Here is a 14298-nt window from a genome sequence, read left to right as displayed (position 1 = left end):
GTTTAGCGCCGCCTTCAGCCTAGGGCCTGATCCTGGAGATCCGGGATCGAGTCCCACGTCGGGTTCCCTGCATGGAGCCTGCTTCTCCCTCTGCCTGTGTCTCTGCCTCTCTCTCTGTGTCTCTCATGAATAAATAAATAAAATATTTTTAAAAAAATAAGGATAAGTATTTTCATTTGTGTATATCAAATAATGATTAAAAATTTTAAATATACTTTTTAGGTACACAGTTCTATGTATTTTAAAAGATTTATTCATTTTGAGAGAGAGAGCAAGTGAGCGAGCCAGCAAGCACAGGGTGACTGGGCTGAGGGAGATAATCTTTCAAGCAGATTCCCTGCTGAGCAAGGAGCCTGACATGAGGCTCAATCCCATAACCTATGAGATTATGACTGAGCAGAAACCAAGAGTTGGATACTCAACCAAATGAGCCACCCAGGAGCCTCTATAGTTCTATAAATTTTAACAGATTCTATTGACATGTAACCACAACAACCAAGATAAAGAATATTTCCATCGTCCCCAAAAGTTCCCTTATGCCCTTTGTAGTTAATTCCCTCCCCTCCACTGCACACAACCACTAATCAGATTCTGTCCCTATAACTTTACCTTTCCAATAATGTTAAATAAATAGAACATGGGGAGGAGAGACAAACCATAAAACAGACTTAACTCTAGAAAACAAACTGATGATTACTGGAGAGGAATTAGGCAGGGGGATGAGTTAAATGGGTTATGGGTATTAAGGAAGGTACTTGTGATGAGGATTGAATGTTGTACAGAAGTGATGAATCATTAAATTCTACACCTGAAATTAATATTTCACTGTATGTTAACTGGAATTTAAATAAACTCAAGAAAATGAAATCATACAGTATACTAATACGCTTTATTTACTTATTTATTTTTTTACTAATACGCTTTAATTTGGCTTCTTTCACTTAGCTTCCATGTTGTTGCCGCATCAATAGTTCCTTGCCTTTTACTGCCAGTACTATTCCATTGCATGGATATACCATAATCCGCTTATCCTATCTGTTCACCACTTGATATTTGAGTTGTTCCCAGTTTTTGGCAGTTATGCCAAAAGTGCTATAAATATCTGCATACAGGTTTTCATTTGGGCACATGTCTTCATTTCTATTGGGTAAATAGCTAAAGGGGAATTGCTGGATCATATGCAGTATTTTCGAGTAAATGAAAAATGTCCCAATATTTCCAGTATAAGCCAAATACACTGTTGCTTAAGTAAAACATTTCTTTTTTGTTTCTAAGCCCTCTAAGGTATTTAAACATTATACCCTGTTAGGGCCCTGCTGCTCTCATAGCCTGCTTCTTCATCTTAGAAGACCAGGAGGATCTATAGCTGTTTTGAGATTTAAACAGCAACAGTTGTAGTCTACCACTCAAAGGTTCTTAGCCTGTATAACACCCCCAAAACTAGTGGATTTCATATCTATTTGATTCCAGTCAGTTCCATATGCCATTACCACATCCACATTTTCTTCCAAGACTATTTCTTTTTTTTTTTTTGTTATTCAATTTTTTTTATATATGAAAAGATTTTTTTTTCCCCAAGACTATTTCTTTATACTGAACACCTCACCCTCCTTCCACCTCCCCCCAACTTTAAAAATGGCTTACTTTGAGGTTGTCAGGCTTCTATGGGGAAACTATACCTTTAGTTAGAGCTTTGCCCTAACACATTTTATCCAATTGGAAAGTTTCACTAGGTGCCATTCAAAATGATCCTTGCCCAGAAGAAACTTAATCCATTATAAAGTTTTATCAAATAGTATGAAGACCACATCTTTAGTCTGATCTTTGCATCAAGGTTGAGCTTTGAAAGGCTTTTGTTCCTCAAAGATTCTCTTAATTTTATCTCATATTTTTTTTGGTCTAAAAGCAGCTAAGCCTACAAACCTAACCCTAACTGTAACCAAGACAGTGTGGTACTGCCACAAGAACAGATCTGTAGATCAATGGAATAGAAATGAGAGTCCAAAAATGAAGCCATGTTTCTCTGGTCAGCTGATTTTTGACAAAACTGCCAAGACCATTCAGTGTGGAAACCTCTCCCCCCAGTGCACAAGTTCATTTGACACCTGTTCTGGCTCCCAATTTACCAAAGGTGGCAGTTTTACTAAATCCATTGCGACTATATTAATAGTACTTCTCTATCTTTCCAGCCTCCAGAATTAGTTTCCATGCTACCACTTAACTATGAAGCTAAGCAACACTTTCCAAGTTTTTGTCATAGGACACCTGATTCTCAATACCAATTGCTGTATTAGTTAGGATAAGCTAGGACATTAACCACAAAATTTCAGTGGCTAAACACAAGGTAGCAATAGAGAAGGACAGAAGGCCCTTTTCCCCCCATATGTTCCACATAGTTACCCAGAGACCAGGTGGGAGGTTTCATCAACTGGATTGTCACTGATAATGGCAGAGAGCCAACTGGAGTTCAAAAAAGAGCTCATATCTGTTGGCTTGGAAGAGAATAATCTGATTTCTGCTTATAGCAAGAGACTTAGAACACTGGGTGATCACCAATGCCTCTGCTATAAGATTTTACAGTTTTATTCATACAGATCTTTTATGTTTCCTGTTAAGTTTATTCCTAAATACTTTTGGTTCCCTGTTTTTTTTTTTTTTTTTTTTGACATACCTGAAGTGCACATGAAACTCAAGGAAGAAAGATCTAATATATTGTATTGTATTTTTACTAATTTATTTTTACCTAACTTACATATGCAATTTTAAAAGGTAATATAACATGTAAGAACAGGCTCAGAAATCTTACCAACTGTGGTTTGCAGTGAAATCACATATTATCTATATATCCTTGGGCAAGCTACTGAACTTTGCTAAGCTCCAATTTCCTTATTTTTAAAATGAAGACATAATATTTATTTCAAAATAATACTTTGAGAACTAAATGACATAAAGTAGGTAAAGGGTTTACATTGTGTCTGGCTGGTATAAGCCCCGATTTTGGGATGTCTGGGTGGCTCTGTGGTTGAACATCTGCTCTGGCTTAGGGTGTGGTCCCAGAGTTCCAGGATCAAGTCCCACATCGGGCTCCTTGATTGGAGCCTGCTTCTCCCTCTGCCTGTGTCTCTGCCTCTCTCTCTCTCTTTGTCTCTCTCATGAATAAATAGATAAAAATCTTAAAAAAAAAAAAAAAAAAAGAAAAGCCCTGATTTTATGAGTATATATTATTCTTCAAATTATAGATTTCCAATACTTACATGCAAAAAGATTTTTAATAAAAGATCTACATATATCATCAAAAAAATGATGTTTGAGAATTTAAGTTACTTACCTTAAGCTGTAATCCTCTTCCTTTTCATATGATTTAATTTGTGTTGAAACCGGCCTTGATTGTACTTCTTGCTGATCTCTCTAGTTAAATGAGTAAAGATATATATATACATACACACACACACACACACACACACATATCTTATTCCAAATCTAACAAATAATAATGAATCTGTATAAGGCATTAAAACAAATTATTGCCTATTCTTCACTGCTATCCCCAAGGGGGATGGGAGAATTTAAAAGAAAAAAGTACAGAGTAAAAATTGAAAAAAGTCTGAAATCAGCTACTTTACTGGTCTAAGGAATACTACTATATCCTATCAATAAATAATGGGAATGTTAATGCTTAAGAAGCTGCTTAAAGTAGGAATAACCAATTTGATAGCCAGAATGGGGCAAAATACGCTTACATTATCTAGTGATATAACTTCACTACATTTTTTTCTAACTATAAATCTTACTAGTCTAGCCTTAAGAATTTGAATTACTTTCAAATGCAGAAGAAACAAATTATCATCTGAGTATGAGTAACGATTATCTTTTATTCAACTTTTATCCTGAGCCCGTTTTATTTCTGAATTACCAGCATTCATTCTATACATCTACTCTCAAATATTAAAGTACTGGGAAAGATTATTAAATATTAATGTTCTTAATAATTCTATGATTGGAACATCTAAATGGAAAAAGCTTTTTCAGTGGCTTTTAGGAAATGTGTGCCTATCAAAAACATATACATGCATATAAACATATACCTATTCATATATTCATGTTTAATCTGTGATAATTCATTGAGCTACAAACTTATGCTTTGGGCACTTAAGAAAGTTAAAAAACAAGCACTCACATGAAATTAATAATAACTGCATATTCACTTACTATTACTTCCTCAGCCTGTCGAACCAAATCAGCTGTTTTTGCCTGTAATTCTGCATTTAAACGCCTAAAAAGCCAAAAATAATTTAACATTTGGGAAATACTGAAGATTCTAACAAAAATAAAATTAAATTTCAGTAACTACACTTTAGCCAATGAAGAAATGTCAAAACATACACGACATTTTTACTCTAAAATTACCATTACTATTGGAACACTTACCTCCAAATTTTCATGATTCCTCATCTTTTATGGTAGAAATTCAAACAATAACTCCTGGCCTCTCTCTGGGCCTCACTTTTGTAATGACTTATTTGGGTAGGATAAATTGGGTGGGTTCAACTCAGTTCCAATCTCCATCTTCTTGGAATCAATTCCTAATGGGGGCAGGAGTGGGGCATGGGAGGGGAGAGGCCTGCTTTGGTCTGGGGTGTTGCTGCAACCGGGGAGATAAATCTGGGGTTTAGTGAGTAGGCCTAATAATGGCTCACATCTTAGCTCCACACTTCAGTATCAGCTTCAGAAAAAAAGGTGCTTGTTTTGACCTCTACCTGCCACTCCTTTCCCCACCTTCAATCTATTTGGAATCTAGCAAAGAATAGGAATATTATTTGGCCTCAGTTAGAATGGAAGAATGGCAATATCACTGAAGGAAACCATTTTTAAAGATAAAATGCTCATAATCCTACCACCATCGTCCAATTGTTTCTATTTTTCATATTCCCTTCTAAGTTTCACTTATATACACAATTATATAGTTTCCCCATAATATATAAAAGGAATATGTTTAACTCTACATAATCTTTATAATTCATGCCTTAAATGGCTACACAATATTGTAATGAGTTGCACTTAACATGATATACTGAACTGTTCCTACTATTAAAGTCCCTTTTTCACTTTTAAAGGTTAACACTACAATAAACAGCTTCAAAAGAATATAACTTTAAAATTTTATTTTATTCATAGCTCACATTTCCAGACCATCTAGGCTCTTATGAAGGGAATATGTTGAGCAATTTTTAAAATGAGATATCTTTTTTGTCTTAGATATGTGATTCAGAAGTAATAAAGATCACCAACAATCCCCACTTCCAGAAAAAAAGAAATAGTACTCTATCTCTTCTTAAAACAGTCTAATGTTTTAAGAAATATTTTTATATCTTAGGATAAGTTAATCAAAAGAAAAATATCTAATAAAGACTTAGAGTCGTATTTAAGATACCATTATTTGATTTCTCATATTTCCTTAACAAGAATCCTGAGAGCTTAAATAGAAGCTTCTGGTCAATATAGTGTTCTGACATGACTCAGAACTCTATTCTGCTCCAAACCAAAGGACATGTTGGATAAAATGCAATGAAGGAAATATCGCTAAGCTCCAACTCAGGCAAGGGAAATACCCTGGCACTAAAAATAAAGCAGCAACTCAAAGTGAGAGCAGTAAACAGGAACAGAAGCCAAAACAGTCTAACAGCTAAAAATTGATGCATGTGTGGGAGTCACGAAGGGCTACACCTGTGAAACAGACTACAAAAACACTACCCATAACCTTAGATGAACAGAAATGAAACTGGAGCCATGGGTGGAAAAAATTCTCTTGTGAGTAATCACAGCAAATTCATCTTACCCAGATGGTACAGGGACTGTATGCCAAATTTTACTATAGAAAGCTGCACCAAAAAAAAAAAGAAAGAAAGAAAGAAAGCTGCACCAAAACCAGTGAAAACTCTGATAAGCTAGGAAAAGTAAGCATGAAGTCAACCTAGAAGGACATTTACTTATCTAGAATATATGAAACTCTCTCAGAAAGCAAACCTTGCTAAAAATGACTTCAACAACATAACAAAGTGCATCAAGAAAAAAATTGCCAAGACAATCAGCAGACATGACACAATTTCTATCATAACTAGGTTATCTAAATCTAAAATCTATTTTAAAAAGATTTTTAAATCAGCATTTTTCATTTGCCCACTACCCCGAAAGCAGGAATAGAAACCGTTAGGCAAGAACAAGTATTTATTACAAAAGAACACTGAATTTAGAAAAGAACCAAATAGAAATTACATAAATGAAAAACACAGACATTGCACTTAAAAACTCAAACTCAGTGGCTACACTGAACAATAGAATGAATTGAAGAGGAAATGAATGAGAAGACAGATATGAGAAAATTCACCTAAAAGGAAATAGAGAAACAAAAAGATAAAAATACAAAAGAGAGGCTCACATACATTGAAAGACTGTAGGACAAAGACAGAGGTTTATTTATCTAATAGAAGTTGCAGAAGGAAATCCCAGGGAAGGACAAAACGTCAATATTTGAATACTGAGAATTTTCCAGAATTGAAAAAAGACATGGATCTCAATTAGAATTAAGAAAACAGGGTGCCTGGCTGGCTCAGTTGGTAAAACATGTGATTCTTGAAATCGGGGCTGTGGGTTTGAGCCGCACATTGGGTGTAGAGATTACTTAAAATCTTAAAAAACAGAAAATAAAAAAGCCCACACCTGTCCTGGAAACCCTGGATCGAATCCTACGTCAGACTTTCAGCATGGAGCCTGCTTCTCTCTCTGCCTGTGTCTCTGCCTCTCTCTCTCTCTGTGTCTCTATGAATAAATAAAATCTATGAAAAAAAAAAAAAGAAAGAATGAAGGGTCTACACTTCAGGAAGTAGGAAGCTGACTCTTAAAAAGAACATTATGATAAGAAAAAACATTAGGAATCATAATGATAAATCTAAATTAGTACAGAATATAAAAATAAAAATAACATCAATGATAACTTGAAGAGTAGGAGTATTCAAAACAAAGAGGAAGTAAAGTATTATCTAACTTAACGGATGGAAAAACCAAGTTAAAGCACTTTAAGGTTAGGCATCTGCCTTCGGCTCAGGTCGTGATCCTGGGATCAAGTCCCCTATCAGGCTCCCTGAGAGGCACCAACTTCTCTTCCTGCCTATGCCTCTGCCTCTCCTCTTCTGGGCCTCTCATGAATAAATAAATAAATCTTTTTAAAAAACCAAACAAGGGATCCCTGGGTGGCGCAGCGGTTTGGCGCCTGCCTTTGGCCCAGGGCGCGATCCTGGAGACCCGGGATCAAATCCCACGTCGGGCTCCCGGTGCATGGAGCCTGCTTCTCCCTCTGCCTGTGTCTCTGCCTCTCTCTCTCTCTCTCTGTGACTATCATAAATAAAAATAAAATTAAAAAAAACAAAAAAAAAAACAAAACTTTAAAGCATTTTAAGGTCTTCCCAAACCAGAAAAATAAAGACATAACAAAAATTCCTTCAATCCAACAGAAGACAAAAGAACAAAGAAAAGGGATAGTAAATAGAAAATACAAAAAATAAGATGGCTCAAACAACTTCAAATTAGTAAGCCCATTAATGTAAATAAACTCACTCATCAGAAGGCAGAAATGATTAGGCAGTATATAAAAAGAATGTTTTTAAACTAAAGGACATAAGAAGCTTGAAAATAAATAAAAATAGCACTGAATAATAATGAAAAGAATTCATCTAGAAGATTTAAGTAAATCAAATAATATAGCATCCAAGCAAAAATGGACATAATTATAAGAAGAAGTATAGTTCGTTTTAATACACATCTAACAGGAACCAACAGAAGTAGCAGGGAGAAAAAATAGTGGGGATACTGATGTTACGGACAGTTTAATTAGCTTAAACTAAGAGATTAGTCAACAAATAGTAAATATCCTATCAAAGAATACCTGAACATTTACAAAAATTGAGTATGTACCTGCTCACAAATTTAGTTTTTTAAAAAATAATATATAATTCTCTAACTATAGTACAATTAAAAATAAATTTTAGGGCAGGCCTGGTAGCTTAGCAGTTTAGGGCCTGCCCTCGGCCCAGGGCATGATCCTGGGATCAAGTTCCACTTTGGGCTCCCTGCATGGAGCCTGCTTCTCCCTCTGCCTGTGTCTCTGGCTCTCTCTCTCTCTCTCTCTCTCTCCCTGTATCTCCATGAATAAATAAATACAATCTTTAAAAAAAATAAAATTTTAAAAAATTTAAAAATTAAAATAAATTTTAAAATAACAAAAATAAAACAAGCAAACACCCTATATTTTTGGGAACTCCTAAATAACCACTAAAAAAAATCACAAAATATTTAAAACTAAATAATCACAAAAGAAATACATGTCAAAACAGCTCCTGAAATAAGCTGTAGAGATAAATCTAGAAAAATTAAATGTATTTATTAAAAAGAAAAAACTAAAAAACAAGTAAAATTTAAAAAGTAAGCTAAATATAAACTAAAAAGTTAAAAAATAAATAAATAAATCCACCACAATCAAAAGAGCTAAAGACCAATGAAATAAAAACATGGATTAGCAACAAAATCAAAAGCTAGTTCTCTGAAAAGACCAATAAAACAGAAAAACCTCCCAGCAAGATTGATAAAAAGACAAACACACAAACACACAATGGAATATTATTCAGCCATAAACCAAGAATGAAATCTTGCCATTTGCATGGATGGAACTAGTCAGTATTTTGCTAAGCAAAGTAAGTCAAGAGAAAGACAAATACCACATTTCACTCATGTGGAATTTAAGAAACAAAACAAACAAGCAAAGGAGGAAAAGAAAGGGGAGAGATAAACCAAGAAACAGATTCTTAATTACAGAGAACTGATGGTTACCAGAGAGGAGGTGGGTGGGGGATGGGTTAAATAGGGTGATGGGGATTAAGGATGGCACTGTTGTGATGAGCAACAGGGAATGTATGGAAGAGCTGAATCACTCTATTGTACACCTGAAATGAATATAACACTATGCTAACTATACTGGAATTTTAAAACATAATTAACTATTAAAATAAAAAAATACACATATTAGAGTATATTTATACTATTACTTTTTTTAAAAAAGATTTTATTTATTTATGCATGAGAGAGAGAGAGAGAGAGAGAAGCAGAGACACAGGCAGAGGGAGAAGCAGGCTCCATGCAGGGAGCCCAACGTGGGACTCGATCCTGTGACCCCAGGATCACACCCCGGGCCGAAGGCAGGCTCCAAACCACTGAGCCACCCAGGGATCCCAATGCTATTACTTTTTAAAACACACATGAAGTGGACACTTTTCTAGAAAACCATCAAATAACCAAAATTTATTCTGGAAGCACTTGTACATCTAAATAAATGAATAATCATCAATGAAACTGAATTGATAGGCAAAAAGATTACATAAAAAGGTACATGATACTCAATTTCACAATTTTAACCAAAGGATAGATGATCTCTGATTACAAAAAGGCTCTCAAGAACAGGAAAAAACAAACAAACAAAAAAGAACAGGAAAAAACATAAGGAAAACTACTCAGTTATTTCGTGTGGCTAGGATAATACTGATATTGAATCAGAAAGGAAAAGAACTAGAAAGAAGTATAAGAGTTTAGTTCAAAGATGCAAAAAATCTACATAAAGTTATAGCGATCAAATCCAGCAGTCTTCAGAGGAAAATAAAAAATCTGCTTGGTAGTTCAGTATGTTAAAACATTAAATGCGTGTGTGTGTGCAAGCATTTAGGACAGGACATTTAATCACCTAAATTGGGGAAAAAAAAGTTTTGAAAAGATTTAATATTCATTCAAAATAGGAACTAAAGGAAGCAATGTCCTTTAACCTGATTAAAAGAATCTAGCAAAACCACATCAAATTTCAAATACAGTGATAAATTAAGTGGGCTCCTTAAAATCATAACCAAGATAGGGATGCCCACCACCACTTTTTCTATTTCACACTGTAATGGAGGTCCTAACCAAATTGAGAAAAAAAGATGCGTGGGAAACTGTGAAGAGACAACACTATCATAATTTGCTTATGATATAACTGTCATTATAAAAAATGCAAGGTGGGGCACCTCGCTGGCTCAGTTGATGGAGCATATAACTCTTGGGGCACCTGGGTGGCTCAGTCAGTTGAGTGTCTGACTCTTGATCTCAGCTCAAATTTTGATGTCAGGGTCCTGAGTTCAAGCCCCAAGTTAGATTCCACATTTAAGAAAAAAAAAAAAAAGCCATTCATTACAGCCACAAAAACCATAAGACACTTTGAAACAGATTATGTATGTGAGAGTTTAACGTGGTAATATAAGATATTAAAGGAAACAAAAAAAAAACCCACTCCTGTGTAAATGGAAATGTATCATATTTATGGCAGGAAAGATTCAATAGCATAAAGATGCCAGGGCTCTGCAAAATAATCTATAAATCCAATGTAATTGGCATTTATAGGCATGGGGTGTGGGGAGATATAGGACTTGCCCTACCAGCTATCAAGATCATTAAAACAGATGTCACGTAATCTTACTGTTGAGTTTTCTGGTTTTATAACATAAGCACGAAATGTAAAAATCTACTGACTTGAGCCACCAGCATATTCTGTAGTCTATCCTCTCAGACAGTGATTATTTCCTCCAAATATTCAACAGCAGCTGATTATAGAAGATTTTGCATTGGGATCCCCATGAAGTGCTGTGTTCTCCTGATTGAAAACATCTCAAATATGCTTAATATCAAGAATATGTGGCATAATACTGTTATTAACTCATATCCTTCTCTACAAGAATGGTCTTTTTACTCTTCTGCATGGCACAGAGATAATCTAGCACAGAAGTAATTTATAGCCTCAGGCTGAGCCTGGGAGCTACTCTATTTGGATATGTCTCAGAGCTGCACACCTGAGTAAATAAACAGAAGGAGGGGATCCCTGGGTGGCTCAGCGGTTTGGTGCCTGCCCTGGATAAGGGTGTGATCCTGGAGACACACACACACACACAAAAAAAAAACCAGAACGAGTAACTGGCCACATTTGCCACAAAATGACTTCTGCTGAAATAGAATAGCTCTTGTAGACATCTTTTTTTTTTTAAAGACTTTTTATTTATTCATGAGAGACACAGAGAGAGAGAGAGGCAGAGACACAGGCAGAGGGAGAAGCAGGCTCCATGCAGGGAGCCGGATGTGGGACTTGATCCAAGGACTCCAGGATCACGCCCTGGGCTGAAGGTGGTGCTAAACCGCTGAGCCACGGAGGAGTCCCTCCTGTAGACATCTTTAAGATTTCAAGCAGGACCATTACAACATATCAGTGCCAGGTGCAAAACAGACCCTTAATTAAGTAGATATATTATCCTAATCAATGAAGGTATTTGGTGCTATCTGTATATGGTAATGAAAATAACCATTTGGGGTTGAGCACAGCTGATTCAGACCTGTGCAAGATCAGTTGCTTAGGTACAGTCTTGAACTGGATTAATAGGCCCATTTCATTAAACAGAGGAGAATGCTATGGCAAATTAAATAAACCGTCTAGTTCATCAGAAGATAGTACAGTTCCATTTTAACTTTAAGTATGCTTTAATTTTATAAAACAAGATAAAAACAGAAAAGCAAACCATAAAAGACTCATATAGAGAGAACAAACTGAGGGCTGCTGTAAGGGAGGAGGGGGAGGGGAATACCAGGTAGGTGGGTGATGGACGTTAGGAGGGCGCTTGTTGGGATGAGCATTGGGTGTTATATGTAAGTGATGAATCACTAAATTCTACTCCTGAAATCAATACTACACAATATGTTAACTAACTTGAATTAAAAAAAAAAAAAAAAAAAAAAGGAAAGGTGCCTTGGTGGCTCAGTTGGTTGGATGTCTGCCTTTGTCTCCTGTCATCATCCCAGGGTCCTGGAATAGAGCTCTGCTCAGGATCTCAACTCAGGCTCTCTCTCTGCTCCGGCTCTCCCTGCTTCTCCCTCTTCCTCTGTGCACCCTCTTGCACTCTCTGTCTCAAATAAGTAAATGAAACCTTTTTCAAAAAGAAATAAATAAACTAGTCAGAGAATCTAAGTACAAATCATATGGTAACTCTATGTTTAACCATCTGAAGCAGTGCTATAATGTTTCCCGAACTTTAAATTAGGTAAATGATAAAGAAAATGAGTTGTCAAAATATAATTTTGGGGATCCCTGGGTAGTGCAGCGGTTTGGCGCCTGCCTTTGGCCCAGGGCGCGATCCTGGAGACCCGGGATCGAATCCCACGTCGGGCTCCTGGTGCATGGAGCCTGCTTCTCCCTCTGCCTATGTCTCTGCCTCTCTCTCTCTCTCTGTGTGTGTGACTATCACAAATAAATAAAAATTAAAAAAATAAAATATAATATAATTTTGTACGGGCATATGCGATGACCAGAGACCTGGTCTCTGAGTTTAAAGGATTTACTGACCAGTGGAGGAAACAGACAAAGAGAGTCATTGGGAAGCTTAACATAATAAGGAACACAAGGTTAGCGTCCAGATGTAAGGCATGTGTGTGACTGCCCTCAAAGGAAGAGCTCTGAGTAACTTAAAGGCCAGGGAGGCTGAAGACTGGTAGGCAAAAAAAAGGGAGGGCACTAAATCAAACAAGGGACAGAAGCTAGATGTGACAGTGTCTAAAGTACACCTGGCAACCACTGCAACGTTCGAGACAAGGGACTGACAGGATCAAATTAAATGATTTACCCCCGGCTTCTGTGTGAAATGGTCCAAGAACGAAAAAAGCACGTGTGGTCAGAGTAGGCGTAATTACGCTGAGAGCAGAAAGAGGGAAGGACATCCTCCTCCCAACTCCGCCAACTGTAGATGAGAACGAGGGTTCCAACCGCACCACTGAGAGAGAGAAACCAAGCCTTAAAGAAAATCCACGAAATTAAACTCTAGGAGCTCCAAATTAAGTGGGTTTTCTTAAACTAGAAACTGAACTTTTGGCAACGCCTGCTTTCCAAATCACCTCTAGCAGTTATCACTTTGCGGATGGGCACGTTTACTTGAGCAAAATAAATGTTCACTCCTTTCCAACAGCTCAGGCGCAGGGGAAGAAAAGATGAAGACCAGCGAACCGGATGATGAGAAGGGTGAGCAGGGAGTGATCCCAAAGACCCAGTCAATCACCAGGAAAGCACTTGCGAGCAACCTGCTCTGGGTAATAAAAGAAAGAAGGAAAAACTGAACGGCCTAATCTCTTACTTATATTCTTCCTCCCTGGCAAAGAGGTCCCGTCGAGACGCAGCAGGTTGCTGACCACGCGGCGGGAGCGGAGTGCCTGAAACGCCCCGTCTCTGTAAAAGAGAAAGAGACGTTCAGACCCAAAGTTAAATTAGGTTCCGTGTTCTCCGGCCGGCTGCGAAGCTAGTAGTTAGCTCCCGGGGGTCGGTCTGAACTAACCTGGGAACCAACACTTCGCCCCGCCATCTTTTGCGACCGCGACGCTGTTACCAAGGCAACGAACGTATCTTCCCGCGAGAGTTACGGCATCGCCGACGGCCTACCGCCCTGAGCGCAGGCTCCGCCCATTCCTGGGCTCTGGGCAGCAGGGGTGGGGCCCGAGGGCGGGGCAGGGCGGGGTAGGGCGGTCGGCTGCGCTAGCTGCGGGCGGGGAGGGCGACCCCCGCTCTGCGCTGCCCTCGCTGCGGAGAAGCCAGCCCAGCGCGCAGACTGCAACTCTTCAGTTGGAGTTGGGGAGGTTCCAACCAAGGCAGGCAGGTCCGTTTCTAAAACTCAGTAAGAAGCAAGCTAGTAAAGCCCCTACTCTGTTATTTCTCTTCCAAACTTACTGGCCACTTCGACCTCCACCTGGTTTTTTTTAAAAAATGAACTCTTCGTTGGAATTCTTTTTTTTTTTTTTTTTTTTTAGATTTTATTTATTTATTCATGAGAGAGAGAGGCAGAGACACAGGCAGAGGGAGAAGCAGGCTCCATGCAGGGAGCCCGACGCGGGACTCGATCCCGTGTGTCCAGGATCAGGCTCTGGGCTGAAGGTGGTGCTAACCGCTGAGCCACCCGGGCTGCCCCCATTGGAATTCTAAGTTCTAATTTCACACATTCATTTACAGCATGATTAAAGCCTCAGTCTTTCAAATCAGTCACCCTAAGTTCACGTTCTGGCTCTGCCACCTAACTGGTTGTATTGTCTTGGGTAAATCACTCTGTATCTTGGCCACTTCGCCGGTAAAATGGGAGTAAGAACAGTACTATGAGAAGTGAATTTGTGATTAGGATTGTGGCTGACACACAGAACGAGGTTAAA

The 14298-nt window shown here is 37.8% G+C and overlaps 1 protein-coding gene across 5 annotated transcripts in view; it reads right to left on the bottom strand.

Annotated features, from left to right (window-relative positions):
- Positions 1-13482, bottom strand: part of TEX9 (testis expressed 9) — a 55695-nt gene extending 42213 nt beyond the window's left edge. For 3 of the 5 annotated variants that reach the window (XM_072738597.1, XM_072738598.1, XM_072738595.1), the window contains exons 1-4: positions 13437-13479; positions 13239-13330; positions 4210-4273; positions 3329-3408 (exon numbers count right to left, since the gene is read on the bottom strand). In XM_072738597.1, coding sequence (XP_072594698.1) covers positions 3329-3408; positions 4210-4273; positions 13239-13330; positions 13437-13463 — 263 coding nt within the window. In that variant the 5' untranslated portion in view covers positions 13464-13479. Of the gene's footprint in view, positions 1-3328; positions 3409-4209; positions 4274-4428; positions 4584-13238; positions 13331-13436 lie in introns of all 5 variants that reach the window. The other 2 variants (XM_072738596.1, XM_025997534.2) reach the window with 2 other exon arrangements.
- Positions 13483-14298: the final 816 nt, after the last annotated feature.

The sequence above is a fragment of the Vulpes vulpes genome, chromosome 15, assembly GCF_048418805.1.
Source record: "Vulpes vulpes isolate BD-2025 chromosome 15, VulVul3, whole genome shotgun sequence".
Classification (NCBI taxonomy): Eukaryota; Metazoa; Chordata; class Mammalia; order Carnivora; family Canidae; genus Vulpes; species Vulpes vulpes.
This window is presented reverse-complemented; position numbering and strand designations above follow the sequence as displayed.